This window comes from Amblyomma mixtum, chromosome 7, assembly GCF_055824585.1.
Source record: "Amblyomma mixtum isolate Tamu chromosome 7, ASM5582458v1, whole genome shotgun sequence".
Lineage (NCBI taxonomy): Eukaryota > Metazoa > Arthropoda > Arachnida > Ixodida > Ixodidae > Amblyomma > Amblyomma mixtum.
In genome coordinates this window covers 45,831,356-45,849,939 of record NC_143018.1, presented here as the reverse complement: position 1 = coordinate 45,849,939, position 18,584 = coordinate 45,831,356, and the positions used below count along the sequence as shown (strand labels likewise).

General features: G+C 50.8%; 1 protein-coding gene across 7 annotated transcripts in view; it reads right to left on the bottom strand.

Annotated features, from left to right (window-relative positions):
- Positions 1-18,584, bottom strand: part of LOC149335886 (uncharacterized) — a 279,896-nt gene that overhangs the window by 30,196 nt on the left and 231,116 nt on the right. For all 7 annotated transcript variants that reach the window (XM_089552426.1, XM_089552429.1, XM_089552430.1 and 4 more), the window contains 10 exons: positions 14,243-14,285; positions 12,621-12,639; positions 11,542-11,804; positions 9,020-9,464; positions 7,584-7,770; positions 6,480-6,854; positions 5,107-5,313; positions 4,228-4,422; positions 2,971-3,238; positions 1,095-1,164 (listed from right to left, as the gene is read on the bottom strand). In XM_089552426.1, coding sequence (XP_089408552.1) covers positions 1,095-1,164; positions 2,971-3,238; positions 4,228-4,422; positions 5,107-5,313; positions 6,480-6,854; positions 7,584-7,770; positions 9,020-9,464; positions 11,542-11,804; positions 12,621-12,639; positions 14,243-14,285 — 2,072 coding nt within the window. The remainder of the gene's footprint in view (positions 1-1,094; positions 1,165-2,970; positions 3,239-4,227; positions 4,423-5,106; positions 5,314-6,479; positions 6,855-7,583; positions 7,771-9,019; positions 9,465-11,541; positions 11,805-12,620; positions 12,640-14,242; positions 14,286-18,584) is intronic.

Here is an 18,584-nt window from a genome sequence, read left to right as displayed (position 1 = left end):
TACCTAAAGGCCCATCGTGGACAATGTGAACAAATTGTTTGCGTGATCGTCTGGCTTGCTGCCATGTCTCATGGCGCGAAAGATCATTGTAAGATGGCGGAATGTATCGACATCGCCAATCAGAACAGGCACTTGGCGAAAAGAAAATAGGATAAAATTGCCATTTTAGGCAGTGCCATTGTTAACAAACTCGCACAAACTTCATCAGCGTCTACTGAATGACGTTACCGAAATTTCCCTCCGTCCTTTTTACAGTGTTGTCAGCTGAACGCGAACACACCCATTTTTGTGTGGTTTTCGTGCGTTGGTTGATTCTACGAATTTTTCCCTGCCGGAACAACAGAGTGAAATGTGAGGCGCGTAGTAAGTGGGAGCTCCGACATCGAAATCTCATCCCCTGCGATGGCTGAGTGGTTAGAGCGCTTGGCTACTGAGCCGGAGTACCCGGGTTCAAACCCGATCGTGGCGGCCGCATTTCGATGAAGGCGAAACGCAAAAAGACGCCCGTGTGTTGTGCGATGTCAGTGCACGTTAAAGATCCCCATGTGGTCGAAATTATTCCGGAGACCTCCACTACGGCACCCCTTCCTCTCTTTCTTCTTTCGCTCCCACCTTCTTCCCTTCCCTTACGGCGCGGTTCCGGTGTCCGCCGAGATATTTGAGACAGATACTGCGCCTTTCCTTTGTTCAAAAAATATAAAAAAATGGCCTGGCTTAGCTTATGGTTAAGCCTAGGATGCGAAGCATAGGCCGCCGGCGGAGGCTGCGCGTCCGCAAGCGAGCGCACGAGTTGAGCCCCAGCTTTCGCAGCTGTTCATATCACGTGGTGCGCCGATGTAGGTCAAGTGGTAGCTACGCGGCCGCGCGCGGCGCAGCAAGGAAGAGCTCGGTTGTGCGGCTAGTATGCTTCGCATAAAAAGCTGAAGCAGCATGCGATGGGACAACATAGCGTTATATATTAGACAGCTGCATGAACATAGCTATAATCAGTGCAAACGCTTGCGACCCGGCGTCTTGTTTCTGGAGTGTGACACGCGAGAGATACGTCATCAGACAGTGGCCGCGACGGAAGAGTTGGAAGTGTCAGCACTCACCTTCTATGGTGCGAGTATAAACCTGTCACGTGACCCGTGCCATTGCAACCCGGAGTTGGGCATTTACTGTCTGCAGTACAGAAGAAAAAAAAAAAAGAGGACAAGGAAATTGTTAGCACTTCAGGGAGAACTGTTTGTTTGCCCCACGTGACACGTTACGGAGGAACCATACAGTTCGAAGCAATGTTAACGCGAACACATTTTTAAAATACAGTCCGTGGCTACACCTGAAGGGTAGAAGGTGAGAACCGCACCCAAGTTCAGCTTTCGTGGACATCACTTTTAATTGCGAGACAACTGTGGAGTTTCGTAAGATACTGTTGTGAACATGTTGGTGGTAATGGGCTAACTTTTCGATGAATAACAAAATCTTGCTTTGAAAGCTTGTCCTGCGCCAGTACTGAGTATTTCAGACTGCCATAGAAAACCAAAGGGGTCCGATTTTGACAGTAAAAGCAAAATACTACAAGTGTCTGGGGGAGGGATCTGCGGGTAGATTGATCGTTATGACGCAATCTTAAGATATGCGAAAGAAATTGCGTTCATAAACAGCACCAAGTTGAAAAAAATGCGCTTCTCCAGGATTTCTGCGTGCGCCTTTTATCCCCAGTAGTTTTCATCTAGACTCATGACCCCATAGTGTCTTAAGTTCGATGCACAAGCAAATTTAAATTTTGTCCTCGGCTGTGAACTAATAGCGTTCCCTCTTTCACCAATGCTCCTACCTTCAGCGCACCACCTCGAATCAGACGAGCGGGAAGTCGACAAGAATCCTCGAGCGCACTTTGCAAAGGCGGTCTTAAGCTTAAGCTTGAGCTGGTTGCTCCTCACAAGTGAAGGCACGAACAAAACTTACATTTCTGGCGATTCGCTGCGAACATTTTTCGCACTATTGGAAACGGCAACAAAGGGCAGAAACTCGGTCATTATTGCGGCCGCTTCACCTCAGAACGCAGCGAAGCAGCTGCGAGTTTACGACTCACTATATTGTGGTCAAGGAGAGAAAAAAAAAGGAATGCCCACTTATGACAGACTTATATTGTTCGTCTCGTGACTGTTTCATTTATTGCTTTTCCTCATTGATAAAAAGAAGCGACCAGTTTTATAGAAAACCTTTATCGCGCTTTGAAAGTGGGTCAGTTAAACAGTAGGCTTCGATTTCATCTGACGAGGACGCTAACTTTGGGACAAACTCCACAACCCCATCAGTCCTCTGAAAGGTGCAGGTGAGCGCCTCTTCAGTTTTTTTATTTTAAGGCGAAAGCATTGTTTGATTCGTGAGGCGGGAAATCCGGCGTTTTCGCTGTCCACGCCAGACGGCACGAAACCCCACGTGGCCTCATGACGTCATCGGCGGTGTCTGCATCATCAGGAAATAAAGAAAAATAAAATTTACCCCGAAGTGGCCTTAGAACCCAACAAATCAGCTTCGCTGGCCACTGCATTAGAGTTCTACGCCGTCGCCGCAGCCGAACTCCCCGCGTGCATGCTTTTGCGTTCACTGCACGTAAGTAGACTGAAGTTCCGTCCGTAATTTTTTGAACTTGTGTTCGGCAGTTGGTAACTTCAAGCTAGATGCGAGCGATGGAAACAATATAAAAGAAAGATTTTGCTACATATCGCAAGAATAGACCATTACCTTCAATATCTCTATGTCGGTATCTTAGTTTTTTAATTTTCAAAATTTTTGTCCGCTAACGTTAGACATGCTCTTGCCTCTTCCAACGCTTCGTTATCTATCGTAATCTGCTGTCCCCTTCCAAGAGTTGAAGATTATTTTAGCGTAGACTAGTTATGTTTCGCAAAAGCTCTCTGATAACGAGCAGGACGGCGCGTTTGACGCGTACCGCTGGTCGAGTGCGAGAAGGGGCCGCACCTTTGAGCGTGCCGTCGGGCGTCCTCTGAGGCGAGTCCATGAGCGCGGCGTGCGAGCTGGACTCTTCCTCATCATCGTCCTCCTCTTCGTCCAGCCGCAGCCGGCTCTCGTCGATCACCAGCGGGTGGTCGTCATCCGGAAGCGGAACCAGGTGGCCGCCGCTTCCGGTTCCGCCTCCTCCTCCTCCGCCGCCGCCACTCCCGCCACTTCCGGGATCCTCCATCCCGCCGCCGCCGTAGCCCACCAGGGGGGGCTTCAGTGATTCCTGCTGTAAAGCATACAGAGTGGTGCAGGACGGAGAACTTTACTTTAGGCGGTTTACAACATAGGTGGCGCGAAGACTGGCGCAGTTTAAGTGCGGTGCAACGGGCAGTGATTTATCGAAATTCGGTCATCAAGGTAACAAATAAAGAGTTGTGAAGTCGTGCTTTGGGGTGTGTCTGGAGATCTGAGGTTACGACAGGAAGAAGAGTTTTAATTAATGCATTAGAAGCCAACCTGGGGAAAAAATGCATCGTCGGCTATAAAATTCGCCCATCGGTTAGATGGAAGTGACGTCATCAGAACGAAAGCGACGTCGCTTCAGGTAAAGGTATCAACAGTTGAAGATGCTATCGCATGGCCAATACATAATGAAATTATACTCAGTTTCATACACAGCAGGAAACGCTGCGGCGGTTGCTGAAGTAGTGCGTCCACGAAGCTATATTACTCCGCCACGTATCATTCGTTCTTCTCGAAACTCGGGTCATTGTTTGGACGAATACAAAGAGCGGTATAAAAAGATGTGGTAGCATTGAAAATCATGGTCGAAGCTATGAGGCGCTCAGTGTTCGGGCTCTCTGGCCGTAATTTTCAAGGAGAGTGAACTACTTTTTGGGCGCGGATTTAGTAGAAGTGATTCGCCCTACCAACCACGTATCATACCGCCACGTGTGCTTTTTGCTTCTCGAAATCTCGCCGAGCCGCAGGACGAAAATGTGGCAAGAAGTGAAAAGAAGTCCAGGAGGTGCCAGTCACGGCACTTAAGATTTGTCGCTACGAAACAGGTTTCTGTTCGCTGTGGTTGGCGAACTACTTTTTGCATGCGGACTTAGCCTGCACGAACAGGAGGTGTCCCCGTGAATTTTTGAGCCCAGCAAGCTTTCAAAGTGATGGTGCAGTTGTAGGATGAGGACCGGGAACACAGGGACACGAAAGACAGGCAGACGATGACGGCTGAACATGTTAATAAGAGCCAGCCTGTGCGGCGCTCACCTTGAGCTTGGTCTCGAGGATGGCGTATCGGGCGCCGGGCTCCGGGGCCACTTCGGCCATGGCGGCACCTCCGCTGAAGGGCCCCGCGTACGCCCCGCCTGGCGGCGGGGGCGGGAACTCGCGGTGTGGCTGGGGCTGCTGCAGGGCGCAGTCCGAATACCGCATGGCCGGCTCCAGCTTGGGCTCCTGCTTCACCTGCACAGGGTGCGCCCCCTTTACACTGTCAACTATAATGGCCGGCGCACCACTTCATTAGTACGTGTCTAGTTTAGAAACCACTTTCTGCAACCTCACGGAAGTTTCGGTCGAGGGTTCATGACTTAGATATTAAGACGAAAGCCTTTAATGCCTCATCGTTGTCGACAGAAGGTTATCGGCAGAGGGGTCACGCTTTTTCTAGTCAGACCAAGAAAAGAAATATTTGTGCACGATGGGATTCGAACCACCATCCTTCCATTCCACATCCGAGCGTGCTAATGGCTACGCTACTTCCTGCCAACGCATATGTAGTTCTCCTTGTCTGGGACGCTGGAGAGTGTTTGCAGAAAGGCGTCGAATCAGACGGATGCCTCCCAAACGGGGACAAAAGTCTGCGGGCCCCGTGATACACAAACGAAGCCGATAGCTGTATTATTAGCCGCCGGCTGAAGTCCATATTTGCGGAGGTGAGTGAAGTGGATTCCGACTTTCACCTCCACAAGTGTGGTCTCCACCCAGCGGGTAAAAACGGAACTGTTAACTTCGTTTGCGGATCACGTGGCCCACAAACTTTTGGTTCCGACTGTACATGCTCATTCCACGGTACCGTGTCAAAGAAATTCTGAGGTTTCTACTCTTCTAAACGATGCATGCAAGCAAGCAGGGGGCGCTGGCACCGACCTGGACGTGCGGCATGCCTCCGAACATGAGTGCGGGTGGCCCAGGCGGCGGCACCAGCGGAGGCACCCGGGGGGCGACGACGCCGCTGGGTGGACTGCGGGAGGCACGTCCACTGGCCGCGCCGCTGCCTCCCACTCCCACCGCACCGCCGCCGCTGTTGTTGGTGCTCGCACGGCGGCAGCAGTCCTCCCGGCTAGGCTCCTCCAGCTGCGATGAGAGAGAGAAAATGGACATATCCTACCTGTATACGCTACGTCCTCTAATGCGCTAAACTCAACGACAGCTTCGCACCACGTGCGCGCTTTGGCTTTTCGCGGCTTCGCGTGACATTTACGGACCCCATCTCTAGTGGAGTCAAAGCCACTCATCTTCGCCTCCGCCCCTCTTAGCTTCCGTAGCGCACTCGCTTTTTGTATGGGGCATTTATGCGACGTCACAGGCACCATTTTGGTCTCCAACGCGAAGTACCAGCGGCGCAGGCCGGAGATGGGGAGGGGGCTATAAGCCGATTAGAAACACGCCGGAGCCTTTCGCCGCTATGTATACAGGCGTAAAATGGCGGCCACTACGGCTTGAGTGCCTACTCTCTTTAGGAGAGTTCGGAGGCGTATGGACCCCAAAATGGCGGCAACTACGGCTTGAGTGCCTACTCCTTATAAGAGAGTTGAGCGTTCTTTTGCCTAGCAGGGCAATCCAGAGACCCCACACTCTACAATTAATTGACCCCTCCTGCGACAGTTGCGAGTTAACGAAAGCACAATTGAAATCAAGAAGAAATAGGCTTGACAGGGCATGTAATTTTAAGACAAGATAGACAACCGATGGTCCTTTAGGATAATAGAGTGCTTTCCAAGAGAAAGCAAGCGTAGCATGGCATGGCAAAGAGTCAGGCGGGAGGATGGGATTAGGAAGTTTTTCAGCGATTAGGGCGCCGCACGTGGTGCAGGGAAGAGTTAATCAGAAGTCGCTGAGTGCACGCTGCAAGTAGCTGACACCTTCGTCCCGCAACGGCATGCTTCTTCCGCAGTTTTATGTAAGCTAATGTAAGCCATCTGGCCTAGCAAGGTAGTATCTGATGCGCGTTTTTTGCTGTGGAAACCTTTTCCATCTCCCACTTGCCAATCAAATCTTGAAGATGGCGCCCCCGAGTGGCCCCACTCTGGGCGCCATTCTCCTGAACAATAACCGCTTTATTATGAAGAAATAAGCCAGCCGGGTGACACCGCATGTTCTAAAGCCGCCCAGCTGATGTGAATCACGTGCTTCTATATTCCTCACTCCTTCTCCAAGACTTTCTTAGCAACCACCTCCTCGCTATAGAAAACAGCCGGAGACGCAACTGCGAAGCCGCGTCGGGATGGACGACTGCTCACTTTGAACCGGGGCTGTTCCACGACGGCGTGTATCGAGGCGCACTCTTCTTCGATCTTGAGCAAGCTGCCGACGTCGTACGCCTCACCAGGCCTGCCGGGCCGCGCTGCCAGGGGAAGCGTCGCCTCTGGCCGGTTGGTGGCGCCCCCGTACGGTGGCGCCGTTGCCGAGGAGGGCGCCATGGGTGCACCACTGAAGGCCCCGGGCGCCGCGGGGCTCGAGCACGAGGACTGCGACGAGCCGGCCGTGGCCGCGGTGCTCGCCACGTCGGGTGTCGCAGGGCACTGTGTCGACGAGGACGACGACGAAGAGGAAGACGACGACGATGACGATGAAGACAACGATGGCGGGGCCGGCGTCGACGACCCGAACGCCATCTGTTGAGACGAAGCGCGACAAATAGAGAAAGAGTAATGACAGTGCCGTGCAACACACGGATTTTGCAAGTCGATAAGCAGTTGCCTCACTCAGGCGAGAGTATCTCTGATTTATTTGGGCCACCTGCTAATCTCCATTGTTGTGCTGCTAATCGTCTAATATCCATTACTGGTGCGAATGTTTTAGTAATACGCCAGATAAAAATGACGTGCCATTGAAAAGGTGTTCGATGGTGGTGATGATGAAGATGAACTGTGACATTACCCTTTGTATCGGGGTGAGCACAGGTCTTGGCCCTAGCCAGTATAAGTCAAGAGGAGTTACTGTTGACGTCGGAGGAGTGCCCACCACATAGGCTATATTTATAACGACATCTGTCGGAAGAGAAGGAAACAGGTGATTTATGGGTTTATGTGGGTTTAACGTCCCAGAGCGACTCGGGCTATGTGGGACGTCGTAGTGAAGGGCTCCGGAAATTTCAGCCACCAGGGGTTCTTAACGTGCACTGACATCGAACAGTACACGGGCCTCTGGACTTTTTGAACACATATATGCGATCATCCGGCTGCTAATGATGCAGAAACATGTTCACACTCATTTCCTGCAGAAGGACATGTGCCCTGTGGAGGCTAACATCTTCGCACATTACTTTTTTCTCTCCTTCAAACTGCTCTTCCTCCAAGATCGCGCCGGGATTGTAGCTGGGAATTTGACAGTGGGCAGCGCACCTGGCTCCGATCGGGCGTGGTCTCCCTAGCGTCGTGCTCGGCGTGGCTACTGTCTTCGTCGGCGTCCTTCGCAGCGTCCCTCTGGCGGCCCGGGACTGCGCTGGGCGGCGTCAGGCGGTCGCCGGGGGTGCTGCTCTCGCCCCTGCTCGTCTCTGTGTCCATGGACTCTTCGTGGTCTCTCGCCACCCTGCGCGACGCACAGAGAGAAAGCAGCGATACTCCTCCTCCTCACCATCATCATAATTCCAACAACATCATATTCTCATCCGCTCACATGACTATCTACTACCCTCCACCTACGTCTGACTTGGCTCGAATCCACCCTGCCAACTTTATGAACCATGCGTCATCTGCTCTCCGGATTACACCTGCCTTCCGTTTTAGTTACATGTCGCAGTTAAGAAATCAATGTGAACTTTGAAATGATAGTTTATGAATGAGCTGATTAGGCGTTACCATAACTAGAACGCGAAAGAGGTGAACGAGGAGAACAAGTTATCGTTGTAGCCTGTTGTGTCCTCTGCATGAGACGACGCATTTACGGGCAAGCATCTGAAACTGCGCCTCACCGTAGTCCCTTGTGTCCCTTGAATGGGTTGATGCGATTAGTGACAGCTCAGAAAAAAAAAAATCACGGCGTACCTGTAATGGACTTTTGTGGCCTTTGGACGAGCTGATGTGTTTGCTACCAACTACCGAACATTTCCATCACGCCTTCACCGTGCACCCCGGTCCATTACCAGGAATTCGGAACAGCTCCAAGCTAGTGTCGCTAAGCCTAGCCGATTATCACGTCCTGCTCTGCAGCTACTCGGTCATTGTCTTCATTTCTTACGCGTTGAAGAGAAGGAATGACCAAACTTGGACGAGACTTAAGGACGAGAAGAAGACAGGTTATTCCTCTTCTTCAACATATCAGACCAACTGGCTCAAAGCTTCCCCTTGTTTAACCTTATTTCTTACGTCACAGAGGACATCAGCGCTCTATTTTTGAATGTGCAAAGCCAGGCCTAGCAAGTTATTGATCAATTCGCTCTCGCCCTACCATAAGCTTGCCGTCCCGGTTAGCTCAGTTGGTAGAGCGACTGCTCCGGTGAAGCGGTAGTCCCGGGTTCGAACTCCGGACCAGGAATAATTTTTCTTTAACTGCGAAGTTTCTGAGAAAGCTGTATAGCTTTCCTTTGTAGCCGTATGGCTGCGCTTGGGTGGACGTCAATGAGTAATTACTCCCTTATTACAAAGCCAGGGAACAAGAAAAGCTTGTCCCGAATAACTAGTAATCTCGACAGTGAACCTTTCCGTCTCTGGATGAGGTGACGTGCACACAACCAACTGGAGAATATTCCCACAGGGACTCTACTGTGGGCCTTTTGAGTACTTCTGATGAGTTGAAGTGCTTACGACGAGCTCTATAGCGAGGCCATGGGTGCACTGACCTGGGCGTGGAGGCGGGCTGGTCGGGGCTCGAGTCCGGCGGCGAGAGGGGCGACCGCATGGGCGATCCGCCGGGCACGCTGCCGTTTGAGGAGGAGGAGGCGCTCAGCGTGACCACGTCCTTCCACGAGTTGGCCACGGACTCGCTGGTGGCCCGATGGTGCTGCTGGTCGCCCGGCGAGCTGCTCTTGTCGAACAGGTTCTCGAACATGGGCTGCACGGCGCCCAGACCCCGGTCCTCCTCGTCGGCCGGCAGGAGGAGGCCGCCCGTCAGGCTGCGCAGCGCCGCCTCGGCCTCCAAGATGCGCCGCGCGTCTTCGTCCTCCGCGGCGCCGCTTCCGGTTCCGCCGTTGCCGGTGGTCCCGCCTAGGCTGCCGACGCCACCGCCGCTGCTACTCCCACTTCCCTCGGCGGCGGTGAGCGTTGAGGATGCGACAGCGTTCGGACCTGGGTGGAGCGGCAATGGCGGAAGCAATAAGTAATGGAGCGGAATTGGGGATTAGGAATACAGGGATTAAGGATGTGGATTAGGGATATGTGTTTTTGAGGAAGAAGTTGAAGAGAAGACCTAAATAGAGACCAGGAGCGAGGGTAAGGAGAATGGCGTGAAAAAAAATGAAATACGTTCGGAAACAAAGAGGGGAAAGCAAGGTAGGAAATGCCAACGCATGCCCGGAAGTAAGAGGCAGGAACTCAACGCTGAAGAATAATTTGATGAGCGGAAGTAGTACCGACAGAAGAGGGACACCAGAAAAAAACAAGTAGGAAGGGAATTCGAAGAAAGCTGGAATCCGAGGTTTGAAACTAGTAAAGAATTAATAGCGCAGTAAAATATTATGAGGGAAGGAGGCAAGTGACCATGAGCCGGTTTCAGAAGTGAGCCAGAGTCGAAACGGGCTTGTGACGTGTTGTTTTTCACTCTGTTACCCACCGTTAGCTGAGCTGCATAAAAGTTGCAGCGCTGAACGAATTAACACAACGCCTGCGTACCCTGTCCCAGCGTTGCTGTGAATTCATCCCCTTCAGCGTTTACATTGTGTTTCTGAGCCCCAACTCGACGGCTGTGTTCAGAACCAGTTCTACCTCTTTGAAACCCAAGGCATTTAAATGACGTCAAAAGAAACGTGCGTACGCAAATTACTTACGCACGTGGTTACGGCTGGCTGCATTTTAATCGTCTTTTTTTTTTTCCCAGTCGTCACGCAACGCTAGTCCTGTCGACGAGCAAGACCACTTACCTTGACGACCTGAACTCCAAGCAGGTTTCACTGCAACGTTACTGTGTATAGTGGAGAAACCAATACTTGAAATTCAGGATAAGCGCGTTTAGTTCTCCTGGCTGTCAACACGCGCCGCATGGCTTTCAGCAATACAGAATAGCGCTCTGACGTCATTCATGACGTAAGAAAGAAAGAGAATAACCGAGTGGCTGCAAGGGAAATGTGATAGGCCGCTAAGTTAAGCGGCACTGGTCAGGAGCTGTCACGAATTCCTTAACCTTAACGCACAATTGGCTCGGTACTGGCACTTTAGACTTTGACTGACCGCGTGGCACGCAGACATACCTCTCCGAATTGCGCTTCACTGCAACTGCAAAACCTTTCGCAAGCTACTGGGTGCACTATAAACTCAAATATATACGCCTATGTGGAGAGTAAATATAGAGTAAGCTGTCCTCTAGCGCACACCTTTCTATAAAAGGTTGTACGCTAGAGGTCAGCTTAGTTCCTTTTTAGCCCTTCCTGTTTAGAGTGTGCAGTAAAGTGCTTATTTGCACACCGCTGAGAGTGGTCACGAGTTACCAAGTCTTTTAAGCGCTAAATTAAGCAAAAAACGAAAACACATAATTTCACATTCGCACCAGCAGTTGCAGCGTCGACTGCTTCCCTTCTGTAGAACAAAAGGCGCGGGTTCGAATCCGTATACGCAGGGCAGGAGCACCTGCTCAGCAGCATTGCCGACAAAGTAACTTATCGTAGCATATCCCGAAAGCGCCTTCTTTCACGCAGAGTGTTCGTGCATTACGCTCCTGGTCCGCTGACGTCCGCTATACGCTAGTTTGCAGTGACGCAGCGACTGCAGCAGAGTTCATCACCATCATCATCATCAGCCTGATTACGCCCACTGCAGGGAAAAGTCCTCGCCCATGTCTCTGCAATTAACCCTGTCCTTCGACAGTTGCGGCGAAAACGTGGAGGCTAACAAAGGGGGTTCAGCTTAAGTTAAGGACAACGCAGCCAGCTACGGAAAGAAGAATGATAGGTGTAACGTTAAGAGATCGGAAGCGGGCAGAGTGAGTGAGGGAACGAACGCGGGTTAATGAGATCCTAGTCGAAATCAAGAGGAAGAAGTGGGCTTGGGCAGGGCATGTAATGCGAAGGCAAGATAACCGCTGGTCCTTAAGGGTAACGGAGTGGATTCCAAGAGAAGGCAAGCGTAGCAGGGGGTGGCGGAAAGTTAGGTGGGCGGATGAGATTAAGAAGTTTGAGGGGATACAGTGGCCGCAGCAGAGTTCAGTGCCTACCCGAGTCGGGGACGTCCCCCCGCGGTGGTGTCGGTGTTCTGGTCGCCGGGGGGCTCGGCGCTGGCGGAGCTGCTGGTTGTGGTGGGGCCGCCGGTGCAGCGGGGTTCCCCCCACCGGTGGCAGTGGTGGAAGAGACGGGCCCCGGGGGCGGTTCGGCCTTCAGCCGCGAGAGGGCGGCGTCATCGTCGCAGGGCCGCGCAGCGCTCCGCTTGGCGCCCGCTGATGCTGCGGCGGCGCCTTCGTCGCACTCGGCCCTGCGCTTCCTGCGTTGTTGGGGAGAGGTGTCACTGCACTGCGGCAGCGAGTGGAGTTACTTATTCACTCAACATACTACACTTCAAGTTCGTCTTAGCGTGTTTAGAAACAGCTCGGTAACTGCACCAAGCTTCAACCTCTTACGTATTGTCTCGCAATCTTCTGGCAGACGACCGAACTCTTGCGTAGTAGCTGGGTGCCCGCTAGTAGTTCAGGTCTCACAAGGACGCAGTAGAGTGCCAGCATACCAGAGTGGGTCTAGTATGGTTGTTACAGCTTTTGCTCACGCTCTGTCATAATGCGGTAAACGACCTTTCTATTTTTTTTTTAGTTCCGTGAAGTATTTCGTTTCACTGAAGACGCGGCAATAATATACCATGGTGAGTAGCGTACCTAACGTAGCCTGACCTAACGTGATGTTCGTGGCGCTCTTTGGTCATTATGCTGTTGCATCAGTAAAGAGACAAAAATAACGGTATCATCATCATCATCCCATATAATGGTGCGTATTATTTCAGGGGACATCTTTCCTGAGATGGTGGCAGTGGCAAGCGAAAAGCGTTATTCAAGTAAGGTGAAATGCCAGAAACGAAATCCGAAACGGGCTTAACGCACTTAACACTGGGCGATCGCTATATTCACAATAGACTTCAGTAACAAGTCGCAAGTCCAACTCCTCCGCTCAACACATTTTTTCCTACTCTTATCATTGAGCGATTTTAAGACATACAAATGCGCCCGGTTATGCCGCCAACGTCCATATCAGATTGTTTCGACGTGCTCTCAATTCTACCTCTCACCGATACTGTTTCGAAGCCACTCACCTGCTTGTTTCTTGAGCCGCTGTTGAAGCGAAGAGAAAGGTGGGGTAGGGAGGAGGAGGATCAGAAAGGAAGTTAGTGAGGCCAGAACAGAGCTTACAGCACCAGCTTTGGTTGTGTTAAATAAACGCAGTAACCGGCTGCACAATGTGTGTGCCTGTATGCAAATGCTACCTGAACTATTCAAATTTCTTGCGGCGCGAATATTTCTCGAACGCAATGACATATGAAAAAGTTATCCTACTACCAACGGGGGTGACGAGTTGAGGCTAAAGCGCGAATTCAGCTTCAAAGCATGGCTCGCGCCTCTGAGAGAGCACAACGTTAAGAGCATCGCCCGCCCTGAAGACTTCTACTATCGGGGACCAAACTCTCTAGGACATTCGAAAAGCAATTTAAGCCCACAAACGCCATGTTTGCCAGTGATTACATCATTTCGTTGTCATAGATTAAAGAATGCGAGTTTGACTTTAACCTCCACAGGTGTAGCCACGATCCGGAGACTAATATTAGAGCTATCGGCTTCGTTTGCGACTCACGCGTCCTAGAGACTTATGTCCCTGCCTGTACATGCTGGAAGTGAAATGCGTACGTCATCAATGTTCTTTTTCGCGAATAATTTTTTAATGGAACAGATACGATCAAAGTATAATAGCTGGATCATAAATAACTGCGTTCGCATGATTCCGTGGCGTTGCAGTGATATTACATTCAGTCGGCCACTACTGGCCTTGTGGCACCAAGAGATCCGGGTGCTGTGACTAGAGTAGGGTTAGCTACGAAATGGTAATTCTCAATTCGTCGATTAATTATTCACCTGAACAGCTCACGCCCAATATGTGATCCAAAAGCTTGGTCACATAGACACTTTGCGGAACTGCACAGACATGTTATACTCACGGCTTCGAAACAAAGACACCTACGTCATAGATGTAGGCTGCCTGACCTTAGCTCCTGAATGTCATCAGAACCAAAATCATTATTTTGTTTATGTCAATTACGAAACATCGAATTTAGGTCCAGCTCTTAGGTTACAGATGGTGGCGACTCCTATCAGCTAATAAGACAGCTAGTGCTGGCGTCCTGCAACTTTTTCTCCCTAACATTTGTTCGTTTTTAGAATCGCTGGGCAGTTCACCCGAATGCCGCAAGGGGCGCGACGCTCACCTAAACTCTGAGTTTCGGACGAAGTAGAAGGTCAAATTTGGGCCTCATTGAGATCCACTCAGACATATTGCTTTCTAAACAACACCTTCGTTGAAAGGTGTGGCAGATAGAACAACGTCTTCTCATTAGGTTGGTTGGTTGGTTGGTATGGGGTTTAAAGTGCCAAAGCGTATCAAGCCACGAGGAACGCCGTAACGGAGGGCTCCGGATAATTTCGACAATGTATGGTTCTTAACGTGCCCTGATGTCGCACACTGCAAGGCCTCTAGCATTTCGCCTTCATCAAAATGCGACCGCCGCGGCCGGGATCGAACCCGTGTCTTTCAGGTCAGCAACCGAATGCTATAACCACTGAGCCACGGCGGTGGCACTTCCCATTAGGATTTTGAAAGAAAGGATGCTACATACAGGAAGACCTCGACAAGAATAACAGTGTGCAGTTAGTTCCTGGAACGTACCGGGTGGTCCTTTGTTGCGCGAGACTTTCCGCAACTCCTCAGCCTGGAAAAGAAAAATAGACACAGAGAGAGATAAGAAGATAAGCCTTAGATAAACAGTGCCGGCGGCACACACTGCTTGCTCCCGAGGGAAAATTTGATTCCGCGTCAGACGATCGACGAGGACAGGTGATTACTAAAAACGTTCTGTAAACGTTCTGATCTTTATGAGCAACTTTCTGATGAAATCGGTGTACACCTATCGTGATACATATATTATCAACAGTGCGGGGTCAGTCATTACGTCATTTCCGGGTCCAAATGACATCCTGGTGCTGTATCTGTTTGTCTCTGAGGTAAAGGAAGCCACCCACACACGTGATGTGGTGCGTGTGTGCGTGCATGAGCTCTTGCACGTGTAGCGTACGGCCATGGGAAGGCAAACGTAGGTCTGTGAATAAACTAATAAAGAATACGTATACAGCTTGGGCTTAGGCGAGAAAGTTTTATAAGTTAAGTAATATAAAGAAAAGTATAAAGTACACCGAGCACTCTGCTGTTCAGAAACGTCATGGGCTCCTAATTGACTTCAAGTGCGCTAAGGCAGCTTTCGGGTTCATGGCTGTTGTGTCTCGGCTTAATTTATTACACAACTAAAGAACGCTATACAAGACTGATACAAGACTTGGGAGCCATGCCGCCGGCGCACTGCACATACCATGATGCGCACGCACGCACGCACGCACGCACACACACACACACACACACACACACACACACACACACACACACACACACACACACACACACACACACACACACACACACACACACACACACACACACACACACACACACACACACACACACACACACACACACACACACACACACACAATTTGTGTCCTCGGTTGCCAGCATACGCACGATACGCCGCTGCATTTGGCGCACAGCAATGGCTGAACAGTTTCAAGCAGCTTTCAGACAGGTTTGCCCTTCAGACAGCTTCAGGAAGCCTCAGAAAACTTCACACAACTTAGACAGATAAACGTGACCAATTCAGAAGAGCCCCTGTGAAAATTTAGCGCAACTGCACAGATACAACGGCCGTACTTTTTCTCTTATTGCTCTAGTAGACCCTACATAATTTCCAAACTAGGTAAAACTGGTGGCTGTTTTCATATCGCGACTTATGCTTTCAGCGCTCTGGCTGTCATGAGTCTCGCATTCGCCTTGAACTAATGTCGCAGTGGATACTGGCCGTACCTTGAGTGATGTTCGGCAAAATATGCTATAGTTTCGTTGTGGTTGCCGCACTCGAAAAGAAATGTAGCTATCGCATATGAACCTCGTGGCCTGTTATGACACGAAATCCCATCAGCGCGGTAAATTTGAATGGCTCGTCATCGGCAGAAGTTTTTTTTTCTTCTTTCCAGCAGGCAGTTTCTTCGCTGAGCATATGTATAACAATAAAGGACGGTTTAAACATGCACCACAGTGCAGTAATGCTATCCTCTTGAAAGTAGTCATTGTTCAAAAGATATTCGCCTTCGATCGAACATGGATGTTAAACTACAAATGGCGTTCATTTATTCATTAGAAAATTTCGCATAACATATCGTGCCTCGGCGCAAAGGATCAAAAGCGAAATAAAATAAGATAAATAAAGTTCGCCTTTCTGGTCTGTCCTCTCCCTGAGTCGCAGTTTAAGAACGAGAAGCATTCGCTTATTAACATCTGCTGGGGTAGTCATCTCATTCATTGTTTATAGTTGCAGATTAAGGCTGACCATCTAAGTGTCACAACAGGTACGCCGTTAGAGAAACACCCCCGTTCAAAGCGACAGGCAGAGCGAGCTATTGACAATGAGCAGAAACTTCACACACGAGACCGATCACGCCGAAGCGCGGGTGTATCGCAATGCGACCGTGTGCCTTCACGAGCGACCTTTGTCGGCGAGCGACCCAGAGAGGTCTCGCGGCCGCTTTGCCCGCCAGCGCACACCTGCATCTGTTCCCCGCGCGCACGAGCAAAGCAAACAAAATATAAAAAGAATCATAACGCTCCGCGAGGCAGGCCTCACAGCTGTTAGCCAAGGACGTCACATTCAGACGTACGCGAATGCAGCTCTGGCTCAAAACCGCGTGTCCCGGTGGTTGTTATTTATTTCCCCCAACTTCTTTTCCTGAAATCCGAGCTCTACTAGCTTTCAATGCAGACTAATGAAGCTTCTCTTTGGAGGAGAGGTCCAACTTTTGATAATGCCGCTGCTGTTCGCACCAGCAAAGGACAGAGACGGAAGCCGGCGAGTTTCGTCACACAGAGCGTCATCATGCATAGCGAGAGCGCGCCTGCATATAGGCTTACGCTAGCTCGGCTTTCCTGCACTACACACACGCGCAAGCTTTACGCCAGCGCCGCTGACGTCGTCGGCAGGCCGCCCCGCAACGCGCTTGAGGCGGTCGACGATGAACGGTTTATAAATACGCGAGCTCTTGGAGAGGCCGACCGGGGCCCATAGCGTATTTAGCGTGTGGGTCGGGTTTACCTAGAGGGGGCTTGGACGGGTGCGTCGCTTGGGCGGCTGCGCTGGATCGGCGGAAGCAGCTCTCCTTCGCCGGTAGCAGACGACACACACGCACACACACACTAACGGCTCCGCACTAATGGATGACTGCGTCACATACGTCGCCGTGCACGGCCTCACTTTGCACAGTCCCGCGACGAAAAGGTGTGCCTTTCCGTTTTTTCGCTCACGGCGAAGCTGGTGAACGGGCTTGATTTGTTCGCGTTGTGCGGGTGAATCAAAAGAAACTAGGCGACGCCGACGCTTTCGGCGAGGCCGGAGTTGGCGCTAGCGAGCGTAGGGTACGCGAGCGCGGCTGCGCAGACGCGGATCGATGGCGTTGGGAGAGAGTGGGGACTGCGGCGCCTCGTGGCGGCGAATTGCGGAGACGCTGGCATAGTTGTCACGCCGCGGGATGACAGATGGCAGCAGCTTGGTTGCGTGGAATTTTGCGGCACGCCGGAACGCGACGGAGCGCGCCGTTCGAAAGTAGCAGGCGAGTCAACTAGCTAATTTAAATACTGTCGCTAAATGAAAGATCTTAATGTTATATAGGACGGCGTGCCCTTTGAGTGAGGGATTTTTGCGATTCTGGCATGAGACCCTCTTATTGCGAAGTAGCACTGGCGTTAGTACTAGGTTACACCATCTATCGGTTACTTAAGTTCTGCAACACGTTTCTATACTGCTGTGCAGTATTCCCTGTAGTGAGCTGTCTCCGACTGCCACGTTACACCCAAGCTAGACTGTTAATCACACGCCCACACCCGACTTTCTACCGGTCCCAGCTGTGAACTTTCTCCCTCGAAATCTTCTGTGTTGCCCTGACGGATCATCGGCTGCCGATTTGCCACATTACATGGCCCTTACAAGTGCATTTTTACCTCTAGATTTTCACTGAGATCTCGATTACTTTAATTTGTTGTGTATAGAATGAAAGACAGCAGCATGGATTAGAGACACACTTATTCATCAACAGCATAATCATTCAAACTAGGCCCGCTGCAGGACAAGGGTCTCTCCCAAATCCTTCCAACTAACCCTCTTATGTGCCATCTGCGGCCAGTACCTTATCCTAACAAACATGCTAATCTTAGCCGCCCAAGTGACTCTTTGACGGCCCCTGCTACGCTCGCCCTATCTTGGAATCCACTCCGTCACCTTAAGGAAGGGAATAACAGTTATAGCGTATTACTATTGAACCAGTAGCACACGCCAAAATCTTTCCTTTAAAGCTCATATTACGCTACTTAAGGCGTCAGAAGGTTCACGTCAGCGGCTGCCCTTCAACTACCGCTGAATTGTCATATGCGACAGCGCTCAAGGAGAGTTTTAGCACAGCGTACATGACTTACAAGCGCCACTTACCGCAATGTCAAGCCGCCAAAAATTGTGGACACTTGGCAACTAAAGTGTTGAGAGGCGAAAGCCGTGACGACTTCCGGTGGATGTAACGTCTACATCTTTCGGGAATCCTAAGTGTTAATTACGCCTAATTACACATTTTTCCATCTAATTTGACACAAATCCGACGTTTTTCCGACCATTCTGTGACATTTTTCACCATGCCGTGACGACTTCCGGTGGATGTGACATCACACCGTTCCCCGGGCTATATCGACGTCCGCGCTGTTTCGACGCAATTTGGACATTTTGCGGATCATCTGCGCATGCGTATTGGCGGTTGGTGGTCGCGGCAAGTGGTAGCACAACGTGGTTCATGCACATGCTAAACTTTGTAATTTCTGGCAGTTCTATCGGGATTCCTTCACGAAGAACGTCAGATGGATGGACGGA